Genomic DNA, 23,921 nt, shown 5'->3' on the forward strand with positions numbered 1-23,921 from the left:
ACTAATTGCTCTTCTTGAATGCAAGTTCTTCCTTTCTTTAGCTGCTTCATAAGGTATCCCTTAAGCACTCATTAGACCAACACAGCTGAAAATTGGCAAATTTGTTTTCAGTGTCAGCTACCACCATTTCAGTCCTGGCCAGATACAAAGAAGACAGCACTATACTGTTGATGTCACTTTGTTTCCTGCAATATTTGTAAAGAAACATTTTGGTTTCAAACCCCATTAAAATAGAGTAAGGTCTTACATGTTTATGCTCCATCAGATGCCTGGTATGTATAAAGATGAGAACTATAAAATTGTATAAGGCAGAGAGGATGGCAATTCTCTGTCCTAAATGGCTATTTAAGTAGCACATCTGGAGAAATGCAACTGCCAAATTTTTAGCAATCAACAGCAGCGGCATTAACAAGGGAACTATTGTGGTATGTGTAATGGCAATATTTATTTTATGCAAACAAGAGTTTGTCCTAATACCAAATTAAATTATGTACCAAATTAAAGGCAAGATCATACTTTACAGTCTTTCAATGGGCTCTACTTATTATGGAACAGGGACTTGTCATACCTAACCCGAAGGGGTGAGTTTATGCAGATATACAGCTGCAGTCAAGTCAAATGGCACAGGAGCACAGAGTGTGCAAGGGCAGGGAGTAAAGCTCCCTTAGTAGTTTGTGGCTTCAAACTGGGGATTATTTGAACAGTGATCAAATGTTCTCAGGAAATGTGTTTTAATTAAATTCTGCTCAGCTAAGAAGTGAGACAAGGACACAATTGTCAACAAAATCCCTCCTTAATGTGAGACTGAATGGTAGTATCATGAGTCCCTCACAGTGTTGATCACTATTCTGCTTCGGTGGGTTGATGCTAATATTACAGGTTGACAGTGCCGAGGCTGGCGAGGAGGGTGCTCTTCAGGCTCTACTTACTGATGTTGCCAGTGTGGTCATGGAATATAATTTTCCAACCTGTGGAATAGTATGCACAACTCATCCCCATAAATGAGATGAGGTGCCCAGGCTGTCCATGCAGAACACTTGCAATGCCCCAGGAGCTTTAAGCTCCTGTAATAAGGTGAAGAAATTTTCTTTCTGTCTTGGCTTTACAAGTCCATATTATTGTTTCTTTATAATGTCCATCACAATGGGAAACAACTATTACTATATATCTTCATCAGTGTTCTAGGTGATGGGGCCAAGTGTACCCTCAGCAATTTTGCTGGTGACATAAAACTGGGAGGAGTGCTGAGGGACCTCATCAGGCTGGAGAAATGGTCTGACAGGAACATCATGAAGTTCCACAAAGGAAAGTGCAAAGACCTGCACCTGGGGAGGACCAGACCCAGGCATCAGTATATGCTGGGGGCAACCAGCTGGAAAGAAGCTTTGTAGAAAAGGACCTGGGACTCCTGGTGGACTTGCCCTTATAGCAAAAACCAGGTTAATGGTAACCTGGGTTGAATTAGGAGGAGTGTGGCCAGCAGGTTGAGGGAGGTGATCCTTTCCCTTTACTCAGCCCTGGTGAGGCCACACCTGGAGTACTGTTCTGTGCTCCACAGTACAAGATATTTGAGATATGGAGATATTGGAGAGAGTCCAGTGAAGGCAATGGGCACGAACTGAAACACAGGAGGCCCCCTCTGAACATAAAGAAACACTTTTTACCTCTGAGGGTGACTAAGCACTGGCACAGGCTGGCTAGGGAAGTTGTGGAGTCTCCATCCTTGGAGATATTCAAAAGCTGTCTAAACACGGTTCTGGGAAACTAGCTGTAGATGACGTTTGAGCAGGAGGGTCAGACAATGACCTCCAGAGGTCCCTTCCACCCTCAACCATTCTGTGGGTCTGTGATTCTTAGTAAGAGTCTGACACAAAAGACAGTTCATTACTAAACTGGAGAAAGAAGGAAATGCAAGAACATGGCAAGCTATGAGGTGACAATCATGAGTGAGTCTCAGTACAAATTTGTATGGCAAGCCTCCACAGTTTAAGGGTTTTGAAGTCCAGTCCAGCTACCAGTCAAGGAATTATTTATCAGAACTGCAGTGTGACAGGATATTAGGAAAGTAAAGAGGCAGTACAGAAAAAAACCTCGTTTTCAACAGATCTCCTGTGACTCACAGTCACAGACTGGCAGTATTTTCTGTGAAGTCAAAAACATCTTTTCTTTGCAGAAACAATTCCATGGAAACTCCACTCACTGAGTCTTCTAGATTTGATGTTTCTCCACAGGGAGGTAGGCTGTACTGGAAACAAGAGATTCTGGGTATTATTCCAAGATAAAGCTGATTCTCCTGAAGGGAAAGGTTGTTGCTGCCTACAGCAGAGAGAAATTATTAAAAAAAAAAAGAGTTCACAATTACATATGCAAGCTGTTTCTGCATTTTCTCAGAAACTTTCATTTATGTAGTGCTTTTGCCTTGCTTTCCCACCCCAAGCTCCCACCCTTTTCTAATCTCATATGTTATTCCCTGTCTTACAATTGGTGCAGAAGAGTCATATAATTCACCCACAGAGTTTTTTGATCAGCCCCTTCAGAACGAAATCTCTGTGTAAATGTCATGCAAGTCATTCAGGAGTGAGACTAATCTTTTCATATCTTCAAAACTATACCAAGAGATATAGATTCAGTACTTGGGCTTTAGTATGCCTTGCCTGTGTGATAAGCCTTAGCTAGAAACTCTGGCCTTCTGTCTGCTCTTTAACCATCATAATCTTTTGCCACACTTTTCAACCCAATTACAATCAATGCCTACATTAGTCATCCACAGTTGCCCTGGTTAGGAAGGAGTCATACACAGGTCCTCAAAGAATGAGAGCCCTGGGCGACTGTGACACATACACTGTGGTGTAGAGTACACTTGATAAGCACAAGGGAAGTTCTTCCAGAAGAAAAAAAAAAAAATTAAAACAGTAAGTGGTTGGTTTATACTTTGCATAAACTAGGTGAGGTTTTCTTTTCTGATTTTCCTGATTATTATTTTTTACATGTAATCTGAGTTTCTTTTTTGACAGTATAAAAACTAGATATCATAATTTGATATAGACTTTGGTCAATAGAGGTCTTGTGACTTTGGTCACAAGAGGAAAATTTTTCAAAATGAGACCAATCAGCCATTGGAATAATCTCCCGAGGGAAGTGGAAAATTCCCCAACACTGGACACTTTTAAGATTCAGCTGGACAGGGTGCTGGGCCATCTTGTCTAGACCGTGCTTTTGCCAAGAAAGGTTGGACCAGATGATTGTTGAGGTCCCTTCCGACCTGGCGTTGCATGATTCTATGATTTTATGATTGAATAGTCATGGAGCTGTGTCAGAAATCTCTTAATGCATGCAGTGCTATTTCGTGCTAAATGCCATGTTGCATACACTAGCCATTGTGCTGGAATAGCAAATATAAAACTACTAGAAATTTATTTTATTTAATTATTTATAACAATTACTTGCTCTAATTGCTTTAATAATGGTTAGGTTTGATTTGCAGCCACAGAAATATGATCTATTTATATCAACAGACCAGTAATATACAAAGTGTTTCATGGCCACCTGTACATTCTGTGACCAAATAGCTGGCTGCCCACGTGGTTCTGGTTGTGGGACTGAGGCCTAATTCAAATGAGAACCAGAACACCAGACAAATAACACAGAAGAATTCGACTATGATTTAGGGTTTATGTGTGCTAGTGCAAGCTAAATGTGGAATAATCTAAGGTGCAAATTTGGAATGTGATTTTGCAGTGATTTGCTGTGTAGTCTTCTGAAGTGCACAAAGGTTTAGCATGTCCCATTGTAAAAGAGCTGATGACAGAGGAATTGTAGGGACCATATATCTTCTCTTAAGTTTACAGTTCAAGGTTAGGCACCTACCTTAGGCACCTAACCAACACAAGGGGGAGTTACTTGCCTGAAAATCCACCAATTAGCAGAAAGGTGCCTGTCTCAGCCCGTTTGTGTCATCCTTTCCCTGCTGAATGCTCCAGCTGCTGGGCTACAACATCAGCATTCCCTCCTCCTTATCGTCTGATGGCCCAATGATTCTTGAATTTTTAGGTTCCCCATGTTCCCCATGTCACTGACAGAGTGAGGTCCCTTCCAACCAATGCAATTCTATGATTCTATGACTTGTTCTCCTTCCCTTTTCAATATTCTTAGGCCTCGCCATGGGAAATGCAAAATATGGATCATGAATAATATTTTTTTTGGCTGAGGAGGTTATTTAACTCATGTTCTCCCAAATACACCGCCTGGCTGCAGATGCTGGGATGTTATATTAAAATGAGCATGCACTTGAATGTCCTTGACTGGCAGGAGGCACAGCTGTGGGGCTTTGTTTTCATCTTGGTGCTGTTGGCTGCCCGGTCTGAGGGTCACTAAGTGCATGCCAGCAAGGTCTGTGCCTTGGGAGATCATGGCAAGGGATGACTAGTCCATGAATCCAAAATGGGCTTTGATTTTGGTTGCTCAGCTTAGTCAAACTGACAGTGCCTCAGGGCTCAGGCAGTGATAGAGTATGTAGGGAGCTTCTGGTGAAAATTTGAGAACCTGTGAACTCTAACATGGCTTGGTGTTTTGAGCTTGATTAACTCCATTTCAGTTAGCTGTACAATAAGCATGTATTAGAGAGGTTTTGTCCTAACAGTTTACAGACCTGTTTTTTTTTTCAGTTGTGGCTGTCCAATTCCTTGCAGACTGAACAGAGAAGAGTCTTGTCAGAAAATTTTACTCTGGAGTAATAAAGTAGTTGTAATTGTGTTTTTCAAGATAACATATTTAGGTTAACATAAATTTTGTCCTAGGCAAAAAATTGATACTTTCCACCAAAAGGGAAAATGAAAGGAGAAGCAGCAGTAGATAAAATCTCACTAAAATTTAATCTACTTGTATAGAAGCCCTCCACAAATCTAGAAGTGGATTACTTGGTAATAAAGTCACTTGTGTGCATCCAATCCCCTCTTAGGACTGGCTAATTCCCTTTATGTGAATGATAGCATAACTCTGTGGCAGAAGATAATTGCTCCTCTGCACCTGGGGAGAGGTTTGATGGTTAGATGACGTTAATGTGTCTGGAATACCATGTGTTCCTCTTGCTCCTGCCATAGTAACTTCCTGCTTAAAATAGATACATGGACCAAGAAACGTGCCTTAAATTTGTCCAACTGTGATAAAGTATGCTAGATTGCACCTTGAGTGGTTTTCTTAGTAAAAAGAAATAAAAACTATATTTGCAGGTGATAAAAAGTACCCTACATATTTGATCCCTGGGTAACAATGTCAGGAAAGAAAGTAACATACTCTTCTAATCCTCTTCTATTTTCTTATGTCTAGAAATGAAAGGAGAATATTTTTTTTCTCCACAGAGGAAAGAAAAAGAAAAATGATGACACATTATTCTGTGTATTAGCCATAGATAAAAAGAAAAAAAAATTAAGTAGTAAGCCATTAAAGAGTTTAGCGAATTTGAAGCAATATTGATATGAAACCTGGAATCCTCACTATGAACATTTGGCTCAGAGGGAGTAGTTTAGGCAACGGTTTCTTTGTTTCTCAATACAGACAGTACAATGACTGAATTCTTGGTCTCAGAAAATATGAAGCAAAAAGCAGTGCTCCTAACAGCAGTATGATATTTTAGGCCAGTTTTACCACTACAAGACTCACAGAGGGACAAGAACTTACTCGCTGGCTGAGACAGATGTGAGACCACAATTGTCCCAAGATATATGAATTATGTGTGTGCCTCTGTAGCAGGTAATGCCGCTTCCATCCTCATTTCAAACAGCTGCCAATGTAGGATAGAATGGAAAATTTGTGAAGGTGAATGCTATTAATGGACAGTGAGTTCCCCATCTGAGGTGAGTTTCACCTAATGCTCAATAGCTTTTCGCTATGAATTCTTAAGAACAACTACTCAGCATTGAAAGTGACTTTGAAATTTCTTAATATTGAAAGAGTTTAAAAACTGGCTAGGCCTTTTTATAGATCTGAAAGGAAAAAAAGAGACTCACACAACATGTTTGTGGAAAAAATACTTGGAAGAAATATCTAATGTGTAATTTACATAATGCTGTGTCTTATCAGGGCTGGGTAAAACCTCACTCAGTGGAAGAGTTGGTAAAGAGTGTTTTTGAGGATCTGATAGTCTCAAAAAAGACTAATCACATAATAGTATTATTTAAATTTAACAAGGACTATTATCAGAGGAAGAGTCATACATCCACTGACATTGCTATGGCAGTTCTGAAAGTATCTGTTATAAAGCCTGTGAAGAAAATGGGAACATAATGGTAACACTGAAATTATACTTAGTCCAAATAAAGTAATACTGTTAGTGCAGGAAGGTTTGTGGCATGTTAAGAGGAAGTGATTTTTAATGTTTTTCAAAGGATTTTCTTTTATTGGGAGGGGGAGGAAAGAGAATTAACGTTTTTTCTATTGCAGTCAAAGTCCTTTCTAAAGACCCATTTTATGAACTAGAATTGTCTTTCTAAAGTAAAAAATTATATGTGATAAGAAATTGTGTAGATAAGCAGACATACAGCTATGGTTCTGTGTAAGAAATCCATGTGGCTCAATATAATACTATATAACAAATTCCTGCCCATCACCTCCTCTTATCCTTACCATTATGCAAACACAATATGTATTGAAATTCCCATAGAAGTGTGGTACCAAATCCTGTTAAAAGATCCTGAAAAGAAATCTCACTTTCCTATGGTATTTTGTTCTTCTGGAGATATGTAGGAGCTTCATTTTATGAAAATTGAAGCTCTCTAAAAATGAGAACCTGAGGAGCAGGAAACCAGAATTACTTCTCTGTCCTTTTGGATACTAGGGCAATTTATCTGCTGGCAGCTGCTGGGACTGACTGGCCAGTGATGTAATCCAGTATTTGTCTTGCTTTGGTTTATTTCTGTGTAGTCCTTGCTTTTCAGGATCTTTATGTTATTCTTTGCAGTTGAAATAAATGCTGTTTTCCTATTCAAGGGTAAATGCCACCATTTTTCATGGCTATTTGTGGGATTTTTGCATCCACAGTTCCACCAATGTTTAGTAGTGATTTTTTTATGCATGCACAGCCATTCTGATCCAAAGCCCAGAGAACCTACTTGTGATTTATTTATATACTTCAGCAGGCTTTGGATCAGAACTTATGACTGTGGCCTTTATGAGACTTATTATTCTTGTAAATAGGCAAGTACTGGCAGAAGTTATTTTCCTAGGTTATAGCAACATAATAATGCATGTGTTTGGTAACAGGAATAAGTGCCCCTGTGGTATACCACCACAGGACTTTTCATGGAACTAACAAGACTGGTCACTAACACTTAATGGTCCAGGAGGGAGGGAGAAAAAATGGAAGAAAGAGAGGAAAGGAAGGAAGAAGGAAAGAGGGAAGGGGAGAAGTGGAGTGGAGGAAGGACGGAGGTCATACCACAACAGGAGAGAAAAGGAAACCATTTTCTCAGTGAAAGCCAATATTTTTAGATCTGTTGAGAAGCTAAGAAAGAGGAAATTACATGCTCTCTTTTAAAATTCATCGTTGCATTTTGTTTCTTTCCTGGTTCTGCCATCCAAAATAATTTCTAGAATCCAGCAGAGTCTACCTTGTAGCAATAAGGACTTAAAAGTGAAGACTGTCATGGTGCAGTTCAATAGACTTATATGGTGATCTGTACTCTGGTGAAAATGAGGTTTTTTGCGTTGAAGATGGGTTTCATTGTGCTCATCTCCTGGGACTACATCAACTATCACTTATCAGACAGATGCGAAATGCTGTGCTTGAAGTAGATTATTGCTTCCTTGTTCTTTGCTTCTTTAAAGTGCATTTTGTTGCTCTGTTTAGAATTGGTGCAAGCTTTGAGTCTACACTGAGTAGAGTGGGATAATCTTTGTCTCTGCTGGTGACGCCCTTGTTGATCCAATCCAGCATCCTTTTGGCTTTCTTTGCTGCAGCAGCACACTGTTCACTCACGTTGAGCTTGTTGTCCACCAGGACCCCCAGGTCCCTTTCCACAGAGCTGCTCCCCAGCTGGGTAGATCCCAGCCTGTGCTGCATTCCTGGATTATGTTTTCCCAGGTGCAAGACCTTACATTTGTCCTTGTTGAACATCATAAGGTTCTTGTTAGCTCACTCTTCCAGCCTATCCAGATCTTTCTGCAGAGTGGCTCTCCATTCCAAACTGTCCACTTCCCCACTCAGTTGGGTATCATCATCAGACTACTTCATCAGGGTACACCTGATCCCATCATCCATATCACTTAGGAAGATATTAAGGAGTGTCAAGACCAGTATCAATCCCTGGGGAACCCCATGTGTGACCAGTTGTCAGTTTGAAAAGGAGCTATTTACCAGCACCCTCTGAGTGCAGCCTGCCAGCCAGTTCCCACCCACTGCACAGACCACTTGTCTAGACCATAACGCATCAGTTTCTCTAGGAGGAGGCTGTGGGAAACCATATTAAAAGCCCTGGAGGAATCCAGGTTGACCAATGTCCACTGCTTGCCCCATATCGACTGGGTAGATTACTTTGTCGTAGAAAGCAATCAAGTTTGTCAAGCACTACTTACCCTTGCTGAATCCATGTGGGCTTTTCCCAACCATGTGCTTCATTTGACTTGTGATAGCTCCCAGGAGGATTCATTCCATAAGTTTCCCAGGTACTGAAGTAAGAATGATGGGCCTCTAATTTCCTTCAAGCCTTTCATGTAGATGAGGGTGACATTAACCTTCTTCCAGTCTTCTGGGGCATCCCGTGATCTCCACAACTTCTCAAAGATTATGCAGAGCGGCCTCACAACATCAATCAGCTCTCTTAACATCCCTCAGGTGGATAATGTCAGGGCCCACCGATGTGTAGGGGCCAAGCTCCTGTAATTGTTTACATACAAACTCTTCCTTCACTGGTGGTGGGTCTGTGTTTGCATCAGCCTGGGTTCTTATTCCCAAGATCTGCTGCTCAACAGTGCTGGTAAAGGCAGAGGTGAAGAAAGTGTTGAGAACCTCTGCCTTTTCGGCGTTGTTGGTGACTAATTCACCTTTCCTGTTTAATAGTAAGCCATTATTTTCCTTCTGTTTCTGCTTGTTTTTGACATACCTGAAGAACCCTTTCTTGTAGTTTTTGACATGTCTGGCCAATTTCAGTTCAAGCTGAGCTTTTGCTCAGAATATGTTTCTTTTTTACTGGACATTTTCCCATTTGGCACTGTACCAAATTTCCTGCCTTAATATTACTTGAAAAATGCAGCTTAGATCTTAACACCACATTAACTATAAAAAATTACTTGGCAAGTTTTTATTATATATTGCTACATAATTCTCTAGCAGCACTTATATGCAAATTCAGGAGCAACGGGATGAGAATAATAGAAAAGAGGTAGTTTAAAATGTTCACTTAGTTTCCCCCATAATCCTTCTCCTAATCTAAACAGCTATCCCATTGAGTGCACTGCAAATGGAGCATCAGTGATAATCTGTATTTCTCTGGCATAGAAGTGTTTGATTATATATTTTCTAACTAGCCTGCAATGGCCAGATTTATCAGGAAATGAAAGAAGAAGAGGAACAGCAAACAGTTGCTATATTGAAAGAAAGCTGTCCATTGGCATTTATCCTCCTACGCATTTTGCTCAGTAATTCACTTAGTCTGACTATGAATCATTATCAGACTGACTCCCAGGAAGAAAAATCACCAGACAGCCACTGTATTAATAATAGTGATTACAGTTTTCCGTTGTATCTCAACAACTGTAGTTTATTCTATCTGATATGGGGTTTTTTTGGTGGGGATAAAGTGAAAAAACAAAACATTTTGCTCACTCAATTGCTTTTTGGTTATTTTATTAAGCGATGTTTCAGTGACTGTAGATGTGAAGGAAGCATGAAGTTTATGTTCAAATAAATAAACAAAAGGTGAAAGAAATTGCTGATAATCTGAACATAACAAAATGTTTCATCAGAATTTTCCTGATTCATCTTCTAAGTTAGATTTTCATAAGGGGTAAGTAATCCAACACATTTTAGATGAGGAACAGAGAAGATTAACATGCCAGAGTTCAGCTGAAGAAAGGTTAGTGCTGTACCATCTTTTAGGGCATTCACCTCAGGAAAATCCATTTTTTTAATGTGTTTATACTTTATGTGCACATACACACAATACACAGAATACAGTGTCAGAATGCTGATACTTAGATACAAAAAAGGCAAATAGGCACTAAACAAAATAAGAAATTTTTTTTGCTTGCCTGAATGCATCTAGTTGCAAAGCAACTAGAAATTTTTGTTGATTCTGGTTGCTTTATTTGAAATATTACACCCTACAGTTAGAAAATATATTGCATTCATTTCCCTGTCACTGTATATGTGCCAAAAAAAATCCGTGGGATAAATATATTTGGCTCCAGATGATTTAAAGCAAGTTACTTTATTAATGTTGAACTTTGAGGGTTTAAATGCTTATTAAAGTTTTTTGGAGTGGCCATCCAGATACTGTGTGGGCTGACTCTCTTTAGCATGACCAGTATAATTTAATTTTTGAACACTTGACCTAGACATTGGCAAGCAGTCCGGTTTTGGAAAGCCCACAAGCAATTAAATCACTGAGACGGACATTATAATTGCCTAAGCCCAAACCTGGGATCCAAAACTCCTTCTCTGTAATTGTGACTGTCCTGACAAGTATTTTCACATGTTAAAGTCTGAGCTTTTTCAATTGAAGAATTTTTAAAAACTTTATGAGACTGATCATGAATAGACTGTGGTGGTAATTGGGGCTTTTGGAAGGGAAAAGCACAAAACTCAAAAATCCTTTCAATGAAGATCCAGATCAAGCAGAAATATTCTCTTCTACTCAGTAATACGTAAAGATTAAACCAGACGTTTTTTGATGACCAAAATGTTTCCCTAGAATGCAATGTGCTATGTCATGGCCTTTGTAATGTGAGCTATGGTAATATTCACAAGATTAGTTTTGTCAGAACTTCTCTCCTTGGGCCAGTAGTGCACTCATCCAGAATGTGAAATTAAATCATTATTCTGCCTTGGAGGATTAGAGATTGCATTGTGCAACTTTTGGTAATAAGCTAAATGCCATAGATATTAATGATATGAAGCATCCTGAGGTTTGTTGATCTCCATTGCCTCTGTTCATCCAGTTCGGATGCACAATTTAAACAGTGAAACAGAAATAAAGAGCAAAAAGAAATAATAATAACTCTAGAGTTTGGTGTTCAGAGCAGTATTGATTTGGCATCTAAATTTAAACTTTGTCCCAGTATAAGTACCCACATTCTTTTCATGGCCTTATTTCTCATATCTTAGATAAAATGTGTTTGCTCTAAAAAACCCCCCTTGAAATCACTTAACACTTTGAAGTGGTAAGTCAATAACGTTTTTGATAAGGCAAATCCATTATTAACAGTCCACACAGAGGGGATATCGTTCATCTCCTATATGTGCCCAATCTATATTTATAAAAGTAGTGATATCACTGTGAAAGCAAAAGCTGATGAAAAATGGAAGGGAACAAATTAAGTAGAGGTAAGGAATCCATCTCTCTTTTCTGGTCTCTTTCATCTATAACATAAACCCCAGGGTTCACATCAGTTTAAATCATGAAATAATAAATGAGGTAGGAGCAATGGAAAACTGGAATCAGACCTCTGATTATTGCTAGTGTGAGAAGCAGTGTTGTACTCTGTCACTGGCTAGAGTTCAAAAATTACATGGTCTTATATTGTATCCCTATTTCTGTCTACCAGTAAATATCTAACCGTGATGATCATAGAATCACAGAATGGTTAGAGTTGGAAGCGACCATGAAGATCATCGAGTTCCAACCCCCCTGCCATGGACAGGGACACCTCCACTAGACCAGGTTGCTCAAAGCCCCATCCAGCCTGGCCTTGAGCACTTCCAGGGATGGGGCATCTACAGTTTCTCTAGGCAACCTGTTCCAGTGTCTCACCATCCTCACAGTTCCTGAGGGGGACACATGCTAGGAGTATGCCCATTCACGAGAAACACAGTCCTACTAAGAGCTAAGAATCCAAACTCTGATGTCAAAACAACAGTTACTAAAGCGAAGTGCTGGGAAGTAAAATTTTCCAAGTAAAACATATCTCCTCATGAATGCAATTTTCTGACATTGTTATTAATCCCATAAAGCCCAAAGCTTTATTTTTAGTACTGTATTTCCTCAGAAACAACACCCATATTCAGTATGAAGAAGAAATGCAGAGTATTTGTTTCACGTATGCAGAATCCCATCCGTTGGACCTGAGATTTACATTCTAAATTCTTTATGTATATTTTGCATTGATTTAAAAAGATACCTCTCATTTTTCATAAATTGTATATTACATTCAGCCAGTACTGATGCATGGTAGTAAACAGCAGCAGTTTTAATGAAGGTTTCCAGCCCAGCAGACACGCACACAGGAGTGTGTGAGCACGCTGAGGAGCCCCTCTCCTGGCAGGTTGCTGGGAGGACCACAGCCCACTTGGTTTCACAGCTTGTCTTCAGCCCTGCTCACTCTTCCCACTTGCACAGGATACTGGCACACAGAGAGTTGTTTGACACATCCTTTTCTTTCAAGTATTTTTACAAAACACAGAAGTGCAGTAACATCTTGTGGCCCAGATCTTCCAAAGGCAGCAGTGGGTAGAAGTGAAGTGTGAAATGAGAGCTGGACTCCCGTTGAATGGATGGGTTCACTGGGGCTAAGGATGAGGAAGAAACTTAGTTCTGAACGTTTCCTAGAAAGAAAGGGTAGGAAAATTTTCTTTAGACATTCTGCCCTGGGCAAGCGTGGTAGAGGTTATGGTATAGACAGTCTTCCATTAACTTGTAATCTGCTGTGTTCGGGCTCATTTTCATTCATTGTGAATTGTCAGTTACTTCTTCAGAGCTGACAGCTTTGACAAACATTGCTTCCTCTGTGCACCCGTCAAGATATAGTGCACATTTTTATTCTCCTCAGATTTCCAAAGCACAGTTTGGGGGAATTCATTTTCTAAGCTCAGTTTCAACAATATTTTTCAAAATGGCTGGCACTGCTTTGATTTATGATTTCCATCAGTAACACCTACAGTAAAACAATCTGCTCTTGTTTAAAAACATTTGGTTCTTTCGCTTTTACTTTGGATTTCTGCAAGTAATGTAAACTGCAGCAGTTCCACCACCTGCTGCCTACATTGGGTGCATTTACGTTAGTGCTTTAATTTAGATTGGAAGTGGACTTCTGGAGAAAATCTCCTTACTGCTCCCCACCTGCCAAGCTTTAGTTCGCAAGGTAGAGTTGTCTCACAGTGCATGACATGGGTTCATTTCCACTGATACTAAAGAGGAGATGTGCTGCAGGAACGTACCTGATGCTCTTCAGCAGCCGATGGGCATTCAGCCCATGGGACCTGACAGAGCTAGGCTGAGGTAAAAACCTTCTGAAAGACATATGGCTTGGACATCTGGTCCTCAACCCCAACCGTTTCGCTCTATAAATCCACTCATATTGGTCTGCACTACTTGCTAATACTGACACAACCATTATCTGCTCCAACATTTGCCGCATTTATGCCTAAAACATGTGTTTCACTGCTCAGATATAATTTTGATCATCATGACTGGACTCCAGTTTCTTCTGAAATTCTGCATTTTCCTGCCTCAGACCAGAGCCTGCCATTGATTTCCTGTACATTTAATTCCATAGCTTTTGATCAACACTACAATTGCTCAGTAGTTATGCAAATGTGATTTCCCTCCTGACATAAAATGTGTATACAGATCTTGTTCCTTGTTACTCGGCTCAATATCATTTTTACCTTAGAAAGAGAGCTTCCACACGGCTTGTGTTCCCCAGTGCTGATATCACGTGTACTTCTGCAATTGCAAACAGTAATGGTGTCCTTCAGTTTTGTGGCTTTTTCAGCTACACCAGTGGCTGGACCACAGAGAAGAAAACTGATTAAAAGTTTTCAAGCACGTCTTCAGAGCGGGAGCAGGCAGGATTTGGAGCATTCAGTTAATTTGTTGTAGTGAGAAGTCTTACCTGTTGTCCTCTGCAACCATGAAATGTTTCTCATTTCTAAAGGCTGAGGGACTTGTGTCTTTTTAGTCTGGAGAAGAGAAGGCTGAGGGGGGATCTAATCAATGCCTATAAATACTTAAAGGGAGGGTGTCAAGAGGATGGGGCTGGTATTTTTTCAGTGGTGCCCAGTGACAGGATAAGAGGAAAGGGGCACAAACTTAAACATAAGAAGTTCCATCTAAACATGAGGAGGAATTTCTTTACTTTGAGGGTGGCAGAGCACTGGAACAGGCTGCCCAGAGAAGTGGTGGAGTCTCCTTCTCTGGAGACATTCAAAACCCACCTGGATGGGTTCCTGTGCAACCTGCTCTAGAAGGACCTGCTTTGGCAGGGGGTTGGACTAGATGATCTCCAGAGGTCCCTTCCAACCCTATATTCTGTGATTCTGCGCTTTATCCTTGGTTGATTTCAAGCTAGCATTCATACACATTGTATAGATATTTTTCTTTTTGTCTACCAGAGAGTAGCTGAAATAGTATTTGCATCTTTTTCATACATAATGTATGTAGATCAGCTTCTTACCAGGGCTATTGGTGAGTGTATGGCAATATGTAATTACCTGAAAGTCACTGTTCTAAAACTTTCCTTGGGGCATAAATATTCATAGATGCTGCAAGATTTCCTTAAGGTGTAAAAACCAAAGTTCTTCATGAAAGGAGAATCTTTTTATTATAATCACTTACTTGACTGAATTGTCTTTGTTTCTACACAGAAAAAAGGCAGAATATTATCAAATCTTTTTTAGCAAGCTCATCTCATAGGTTTGAGGCCTTTCTGGGGCACAGAAAATAATATTCTTCATCTCACTAAGCCTCCTAATTTCTCTTATTTCTTTCTGGCAATACTTATGAAAAGCTTTACATCCAGACTGAAAGAACAAGCTTCCTTGGTCGGGTCACAGCATCGCTGTACTGCCTACAGCCAGGATCCTACGTAGTTCCACGTGCCCTGGCTCAGGATGTTGTGAGGGATTATGGTGTTGGCATGACACTGCCTTCCGGGATGAGCAAAAATTGCTATTGTTACCATTAGCTTCATGCTAGGGATTTGTTATATTATACGCCGAGGCACAGATAACGCCAAGTCAAAGAATTTACATTCTACATAACAAAACCACAAAATATGAAACTGTGGAAGTTGGAAGGAGATTATAGTTTCCCTAATTTTAATGTGTTTGTTTTAACTGAACATGATAGTGGATAGTAGGTAATTGCAAGAGAAGATGCAAAAAGAGGATAGTGGCATTCAGGAAAAGAAGCACGGAGGGAAGTACCCTAAAGTAGAGTGGTGGGAGAGAGAAAAGAGTGTGATCTGCAGTCACTTTTAATGTCAGTGGTGGAAAGAGCAGAATGAGGGAAATGTGTTTTGAGAAAAGATTCCTGATGATGTTCTGAAGGAGAGACTGCAGGTGCAAAACGGGAGCGGGTATGTCAGTGGAAAGAGAAAGCAGATTTCTACTGCCTTGGGGCAACAGCAGGAGCCTGAGAAGTCTTGGGTTGTGGCAAAAGGAAGGAGCAAAAGAAACAGAGCATGGAGCGGGGAGTGCAGCCTGACTCCGAGTCACAGCCATGGGCAGCCAGCCCGGCCCAAACTGGCAGAGACTTTCAAAGAGCCAGGCAGGGCTCTAAAGTGTTTGCTGCAGCCTGGAAAATCACCAAGCTGGCTGAAAGCAGACCTAGAAACAAGGGCCTGTCTGCAAAGAGGCAGAGAGCAAACTGAGAATTGTTATTTCTGTCCTGTCTGACCATGTTTGGAGGCTTTTCTTTTTAAAAAGTTAGTGATTTTAATTTATATTTAAATAAAATTGGCTTTCTTAGTTTTATAAACCTTCAATATTTGTTTAAAATTTCACTATAGAAGATCTGAGGAGATTCATCTCCAAGTTTTGGTTAACTTGGGCTCAGGATTTCTTAAGGGAAGCTTTTGAGAGAGAAAGTGAAATTAGCATTAGACAGTCTTTTCTTATGAAAAGCACATTAGAAATCCGAATATTTGCCCAGGTAATAATCTATAACTGGCAGCTAATGTCCAGGAGAAGTGTGACTTGAGGAGGAGCTGGAAGCTTACCCCATGTGCCATTCCCATGGGGACCACTGCTTGCCCGGTACAGGCCTCTAACCCCCACCTGCAGGACATTCCAATTCATAACCCTATGACTAAAATTCATTTTGGTTTGCTTTTCTCTTGTGCCTGACCATTTCGTCTGTTGCTGTTTACAAGAAGTAAATGGGTTTATATACAATCTGACCTGCAGTACTTCTGAGGTGGCAAGGTGATACTGGTAACTCGCTTGACTTGATACTTGTTGAATAATTTAGCTCAGGTTTGTTTCTAGGTGGCTAGCCATCCAGATGAGCATCTTGTGTTACTGCCTATTGTCATGGTTACGGGACTGGCTGCATCTCTTCTCCCCTCTCTTGAGTTTTCTGAGTGCAATATGAGGGCTGTCCTTGCCTGAGGTACAATATAGCAAATCTTCCACTGACAGTTTTGGATGTAGCACAGCAGCCTGTAAATGAGCACTGGCTCATTTCAACATGTCTAATAGAATTCAAATATGTGCATTGGATGCACTAATATTAGCTCTTAACTACTAGTAAGTGGGAAGCTAACTGAAGCAATTATATTTTCTTAGGTCTGTGCAGTCAACTCTTGGTTTTAATTAGCCCTTTGAAGTGCTACCAGAATTCCCTGTCAGGAAAAAATATTTATATATATGTAAACACTTACACATACACAAAACATTATTTTATTTATATTGCTATATTATATAAACAAAAGATTCTTGGAGCAGCTGCTAGCCCCTCACATTGATCTGTAGAGTACATGAGCATTTCTTATGGAAAATAATGAAGTCTTTGGTGAAGGACATGCTGTCTGTGTCCCTGTTGTCTGTATCTGAAGTGGCCACAGTGAAATGCCATGCCAGCCCCTGTGCCCAGGAGAAGGTGTCCTGCTGTCACACAGGACGTCTACAACCAGAAAGTTTTAGAGAGGTGGGGGTCGGGCTCTTTTCCCAAGTAACAAGTTATAGGTCAAGAGAAAATGGCCTCAAGTTGCACCAGGGGAGGTTTAGGATGGATATTAGGAAAGATTTCTTCACTGAAAGGTTTATCATACGTTGGAACAGGCTGCCCAGAGAAGTGGTTGAGTCACCCTCCCTGGAGGTATTTAAAAGATGGGTAGATGTGGACATGGGGAACATGGTTTAGTGGTGGTTTTGGCAATGATGGGTTGATGGTTGGAGTTGATGATATTAAAGGTCCTTTCCAACCTAGACGACTCGATGATTCTATAATTCTGTGACCTCCTGGCTGCTCTCACCAGCAGATGCAAAGGGAGATGGCTGGAGTGGGCGTGAATGGTCCTCCCTGGGCAAAGCCAGGCCACACAGCCAGGCTCTCCCACCAGAGCTTCACTCACCATTTTCCTTTTCCAGAGTAGAATCACTTTACCTTTTTCCCCTCTGTGTAAGGATTTTTTAAAAGATCTTATTTATTTTATTTATTTAAAAATCTTATTGGATGGCTCATTTCTTTGGGCACAAGGAATATTAATGACATTCTTATGATTAAAAGAGTTGTTTGGAAAGGAGGGGGTTGCAGTAATTCTCAAGTTGTTTTGAGTGCCGATTTCTTTCATCTGAAAGCTTCCCTCCACCCACCCCACCCCCATTTTAATTATTATTTCTGTTTATTTTATGTGAGGGGCGGTTTGTTGTTTTCAACTAAGCCTAGAGATTCATAAGCATGTATTTATGATGTCTAAAGTGGTCAAAAAGTGCCTTAACTGTTGAAGGCAGGATGCAATGGCAGGTGTGCTAAGTATTGCTACAGATGAGGCCTAAAAGAAGGGCAGGTGCTCTGATTACAGATTGCAAGCTGTGTTTTAACATTCCCACATTAAAAAATCCATGGATGCCAGTTTAGGTTTTAAATGTATTTACCCCAAATGTTTTGATTTCTAGGAACTTTGAACCAAAAGAACTGGGGAAAGAAATATTCAGCCTGCAATGGTGCCAAACAATCTCCTATTAATATAGATGAAGATCTCACCCAAGTAAATGTGAATCTGAAGAAACTTAAATTCCATGGATGGGAAAAGGAAACTTTGGAAGATACATTCATTCAGAACACTGGCAAAACAGGTAAAAAGTCAGATTTCATGTTTGGAGTTAAATGACATCAGAAAACTGATACAGGATGGACAAGCAACCAAGGACTTTCAATGAAACATTTTCATTTTAGTTTTCCTTAGATTGTGCATTCTGAATGTATCCATTAAATAAGAAAACAGGTGATGACAATAAGCAAGCATAATAGAGAAATCACTAAAACACAAATGAAGATTATGTGCACAGACAGAACCAAAACAATCACATCATCACTATCATTCCATCATGAGCACTTCATGGAAGCTAAATAGTAATATAGCATTTTCTGTTAAATATTGATAATTATTACTGCATATCTAGAACCTGTAACAAGTATACAGAAATTATTTCTTTAAAGTGTGAATAAATTACCTACTCATCTGGAAGCACTTCATGGATGAGTTGTGTTTTAAAAATCTCAGGATGGGATTCATCTACACCTACATATACACACCTATAATGTAGGCACTTGTGTCTGATTTACTCGCTAAGACATTTTTTTACAGTCAAAGAAGAGAAATAGGTGCTTTTATGGTCTGTCTTATCTACCTTAGAAATGTATTTTAGAAGGAAGTGATTTATGCCTACAAGTGCCTATTTCTCCCAGCTCTAAAAAAGGCTTATGGTGGCATTTGCATTGTCAGAAAAATATTTTTGCAACAACTTTGCTGTATAAATCCAGGATAGCAGTAAGTAAAAACTGCTTGTTGGAAATACTGTTTCTTATTTCAGGCATAGGTATGGAGGAAGGAATCTCTTAACAACTGTCTTTGACCTTCTACCAGTTCCAGTGGGACTCCTAGACCAGTGATTTTATTTTATTTTAGTGTCATTGTTCCTAATTTGTGTTCTTAGCTCCATCTTGTACTTACTACATACTACTCCATAAACGACTTACTTCCCTCTTGCCCTACTAGATGAGATAAACACTGCATTTGTCTCTTAAAGGGATCCCTACGGAAACATTTTTTAAAGTCCATAAAAGTGAACTGAGCTCTTCCTCTTCTACAGCAATTCAGATACTATAAAAGGAACTGCTAAGCTCTGCAGTTAAAAATGTCTTCAAGGTCTTGAGGAATGGAATGGAATGAAACCAAACTCCATTAGTGCTGTTTTAACAAGAGATCAAACGATTCACAGTCACTGGAAGTGGGGAAGCCAAATGTGGGGCTTCAGTCTATCCCACCCTGCTCATTCCCTCCAGAAGACAAATGCTCAGTCCCATCTACAGTTTGTGTACAGTTACGTCCAGCTGAAGACCTGTCATCACCTTCTCCCATGGGAGGCAGTTCCACAGCCAAGGGGTCTCACAGACAGGACAGTCCTCCTAGGAACTGGCTGGAATTTTCCCTTCATGTGTTGCCTCATGATTTGTGTCTAGAATTATGATAATAAGGGGGTAGGGGGCAATATTTTCCTTTTTGTTAAAAGCACAGGTGCTTTCAGGAAGCTATCTCTTTCAGGATTTTTTTTTCTTAGACGGTCAGGTTGGTGACAAACCCAGTTTTCTGAGCTTTTTAGCATAGTTCTGTGACTAATTTCAGACAACAGGAGATCAATATAATAGTGCACTTCACTAGATGACTATTTTATGAATTGTAGCATGATATTAAGCATATTTCTCCATTCTAATAGTGAATTACCACACTTCTTACTTTGTTTAAATAACAACCAATTTCTTGTCAAATTGCTTATGAAATACAGGGAAGAAGACATGCCATATTTACCTTGTAGCACTTAATACTGAAATATGACAGTCATAAATGCTTTGGCTGGCTCCTATATTGACACTTCTTTTTTTCCCCTCTCTCTCTTTGTTCAGTGGAAATTAACCTGACAAATGATTATTATGTAAGTGGAGGTGGCTTAGACACCGTATTCAAAGCAAGCAAGATCACTTTTCACTGGGGAAAATGCAACGTGTCGTCAGATGGATCAGAACATAGTTTAGAAGGACGAAAATTTCCTCTTGAGGTAAAGTATAGAACAGATTTTGACGATTGTGACCATTTTGACGATGTGACATTCTGCTGAAAGTAATACTGTTTACTAAATACCTTTATCACTTGATTAAAGTCTATTTGCAAATACAATCATTGACTGAAGTAGAAATTAATAATATTTAAATGATGTTTTTTAGAAGGGCAGCATAAGGCATTATTCTGTGGTACGTTGAGAATGTCTAAAATGTGCGTTTTCACATACATCTTCTAAGGTGACATTAGAAGTCAGTTCTGCCAATCTGCCAAAGTTCAAGCTCCCACTAGCAGTTAAGCTCCTGCGAGGCTGCCCCACCAGATTCCACAGCAGTTGGTTGTTTAAAGTGTAAATGGACTTTTCCAAGCTGGGTTTTTGCTGAGAGCCCGTGGGAGCTGCTGGGCCTTACTGAGACAAAGCATGACAGAATCACAGAATCACAGAATCTTCTAGGTTGGAAGGGACCTTAAAGATCATCTTGTCCAACCGTCAACCTAACTGACAAATATAGACACCCGCACAACAAACAAGGAGCATCATCACTAAACCATACCTCCAAGGAGAGGTATGGAGAGAGGGCTGGCATTGGCATGGCAAGAGCCCCATATGAGAGCAGGTCCTGGGTGCAGCTGCCCTGATGAGGAGCCAGGCTAGAATACCTCTGGCTGGTTTGGCAAAATAGCTTGCAGCAGCATGGGGGTGGGGTGGAGGAGAAGAGTAGCTCTTGAGGGCATTCTGCAGAGCAGACCTTCAAGCCTCAACAGGGCGTTGAGATAATTTTCCAGTTAAAAAGACGTAGTTGTGGCAGGCAACTGTGCTGCTCCTCACCTCAGGCACTTTGGACTTCTATGTGAGAGCAAAGCAATAGGGCCAAGGTTCTCTTAAACTCTGTTGAGAGCTGTGAGCCAGGAGCTTTCCCTGGGCAGTGTCATTTCCTGTACCTCATTAGCCATTTAAAAATTCCCACTCACGCTCCACCTGTCCTGCCAAGACAGGTGGACATCGAAGAGAATATTGTCTTCTGCTGTCATCAAATGAAAAAATAGTAGGAGCAGGACACTCACCTATTCAAGTTGGTGACTGGCACTGGAGGAGATTTCCCAGCTGCATCCAGAGAAAGAGAGGAAAGGGTGCAACAAATCCGATGCCCATGACAGCAGTCAAATGTGGGCACAAAATACCGGATAGTCTTTTATTACCAATGCTTCTCTACACCTACTGCAAGGCAGAAATAGTAATGACTTATTATTCATGTTTTACCACTGATTGCAAGATTTATCTCACCTTAGTGCTCTTGGTTAAATGTCCAGTATCAGCAAGTTGTCTCGGGTTATCCATGGAATGCATTGTGCTCCTTGAAAGGATAACTCCCGCATATTAGTGATTTTCCAGGAGAAGTCATTTTTAGATGATAGCTAACAGCCGATGAATTCCATTCTGTGTCTTCAGATAAGGCACGAGACATAGAGAAAAAATCCATATATTTGTAATTAAATTTATCGCTGAGATATTTTTTCTTGAAATGGGAATATAAATAACTGCACTGATTATTTTTTTTAATTTTTGGTATATATAACATTTGAATATTTTTTTTATTTTCAGATGCAAATCTACTGCTATGATGCAGATCAGTTTACAAATTTCGAAGAGGCAATTAAAGGAAATGGAAAGTTAAGAGCTTTATCAGTTTTGTTTGAGGTAAACAAAATATATCTTTGTGTCATTAAGCAAGCTTTGAAACATGGCAGATGTTCAAACTGAATTTAACTGGTTCCAATGTGTGATCACTGAGTTAAAAATTTGCATATGTCTTTCTAATTTATTCTTACAGAAAAGCAAATGGGCAAAATACACTTGCTCTGTTTTAAGTCATCTGTAATTTTGGTGGTAAACTGGAACTTGCAATTTTTTTTCATGAAGCCTGTACTGTTAAAAAAATGCAATTTCTTTTTAACAGATTGGACTAGAAGACAATCTGGATTATAATCCAATCATTAATGGAGTAGATAGTGTTAGTCGTTTCGGTAAGTCTACCTCCATGTTTTATTGATTACTGATTACACTAAATTCCATTTCAGTGAAATTATGAAACCATAAGGACATCAGAGAACACAGTTCTCTAGAACTCAGATATGTCTATTTTGTTAGAAACAGCAAAAGTCATCTGGATAGACTGGAGAGCTGGACAATTACCAACCATGTGAAATTTAACATGAGCAAGTGCCAGATTCTGCAGCTGGGACAGGGTAATCCTGGTTATACATACCGACTGGGGGACAAGAGGCAGCCCCACAGAAAGAGATCTGGGGGTCTGGGTTGATAGCACGTTGAATATGAATTAACAGTGTGCCGTGGCAGCCAAACAGTCCAAAGGTGGCCAGGGGTGCATGAAGTACATCATAGTCAGCCGGTCAAGGGAGGTGATTGTCCTACACTGCACTGGTGCAGCCCCACCTCAAGTACTGTGTGCAGCGTTGGGTGCCTCGTTATAAGAAGGACATCAAACTATTAGAGTGTGTCCGGAGGAGAGAGACCAAAGTGATAGAAGGTCTCGAGCAGAGAAGGAGCAGACGAGGTCACTTGTTTTGTTCAGCTTGGAGAAGAGAAGACTGAGGGGTAACTTAATCCCAGCCTTCAACTTTCTGAAGGAGGGCAGCGGAGGGGGAGGTGCTGATGTCCTCTCTCTGGTGACCAGCAATAGGGACACAAGGAAATGGAACGAAGCTGCATCAGGGGAAGTTCAAATTGGTCGTTAGGAAAAGGCTCTTCACTGAGAGGGTAGTAAGTCACTGGAACAGGCTCCTCAGGGAATGAGCACATGGAGCATGGCAGCAAGCCTGTCACAGTTCAAGACTGTTCAGTGGGTGAGGAACTGGTTGGATGATTGCATCCAGAGGGTAGTGGCCAATGACTCAATGTCCAGGTGGGGATTGGTGACAAGTGGTGTCCCTCAGGGGTCCATATTGGAACTCTTCAATATCTTCATCAATGACATTGTGGGATCCAGTGCACCTTCAGCAAGTTTGCAGACGACACCAAGCTAAGTGGTGTGGTTGACATGCCTGAGGGATGGGATGCCATCCAAAGGGACCTAGACAGGCATGACAAGTAGGCCTTTGTGAACCTTTTGAGGTTCAACAAGGCCAAGTGCAGGGTCCTGCACCTGGGTCGGGGCAACCTCCAGTATCAATACAGGCTGGGGGATGAAGGGACTGAGAGCAGAAAAAACTGGACATGAGCTGGCAATGTGTGTGTGCAGTCCAGAAGGCAAACGGTATACTGGGTTGCATCAAAAGAAGCGTGGCCAGCAGGTCAGGGGAGGTGATTCTACCCCTCTACTCTGCTCTGGTGAGGTACCCTCTGTAGTACTTTGTCCAACTTTGGAGTCCCCAAAACAGGAAAGACATGAACCTGTTAGAGTGAGTCCAAAGGAGGGCCACAGGAATTATCAGAGGGATGGAGCACCTCTGCTATGAGGACAGGCTAAGAGAGTTGGGGTTGATCAGCCTGGAGAAGAGAAGGCTACAGAAAGATCTTTTAGTACTTTAAGGGGTCTTTCTTGTAAAAGATGAGGACAAACTTTTTAGCAGGGCCTGTTTTTAGGGTCATGGTTTTAAACTAAAAGAGGGTAGATTTAGACTAGATACAAGGAAGAATTGTTTTACAATGAGGATGGTGAAGCACTGGGACAGGTTCCCAAGAGAAGTGG

The 23,921-nt window shown here is 40.5% G+C and overlaps 1 protein-coding gene across 1 annotated transcript in view; it reads left to right on the forward strand.

Annotated features, from left to right (window-relative positions):
• The window catches only part of PTPRZ1 (protein tyrosine phosphatase, receptor-type, Z polypeptide 1), a 102,495-nt gene that overhangs the window by 20,512 nt on the left and 58,062 nt on the right, over window positions 1-23,921 (forward strand). The window contains exons 4-7 of the mRNA XM_014963347.1: window positions 18,050-18,229; window positions 20,058-20,209; window positions 21,815-21,910; window positions 22,170-22,236. Coding sequence (XP_014818833.1) covers window positions 18,050-18,229; window positions 20,058-20,209; window positions 21,815-21,910; window positions 22,170-22,236 — 495 coding nt within the window. The remainder of the gene's footprint in view (window positions 1-18,049; window positions 18,230-20,057; window positions 20,210-21,814; window positions 21,911-22,169; window positions 22,237-23,921) is intronic.

This window comes from Calidris pugnax, unplaced genomic scaffold, assembly GCF_001431845.1.
Source record: "Calidris pugnax isolate Ruff unplaced genomic scaffold, ASM143184v1 scaffold44, whole genome shotgun sequence".
Classification (NCBI taxonomy): domain Eukaryota; kingdom Metazoa; phylum Chordata; class Aves; order Charadriiformes; family Scolopacidae; genus Calidris; species Calidris pugnax.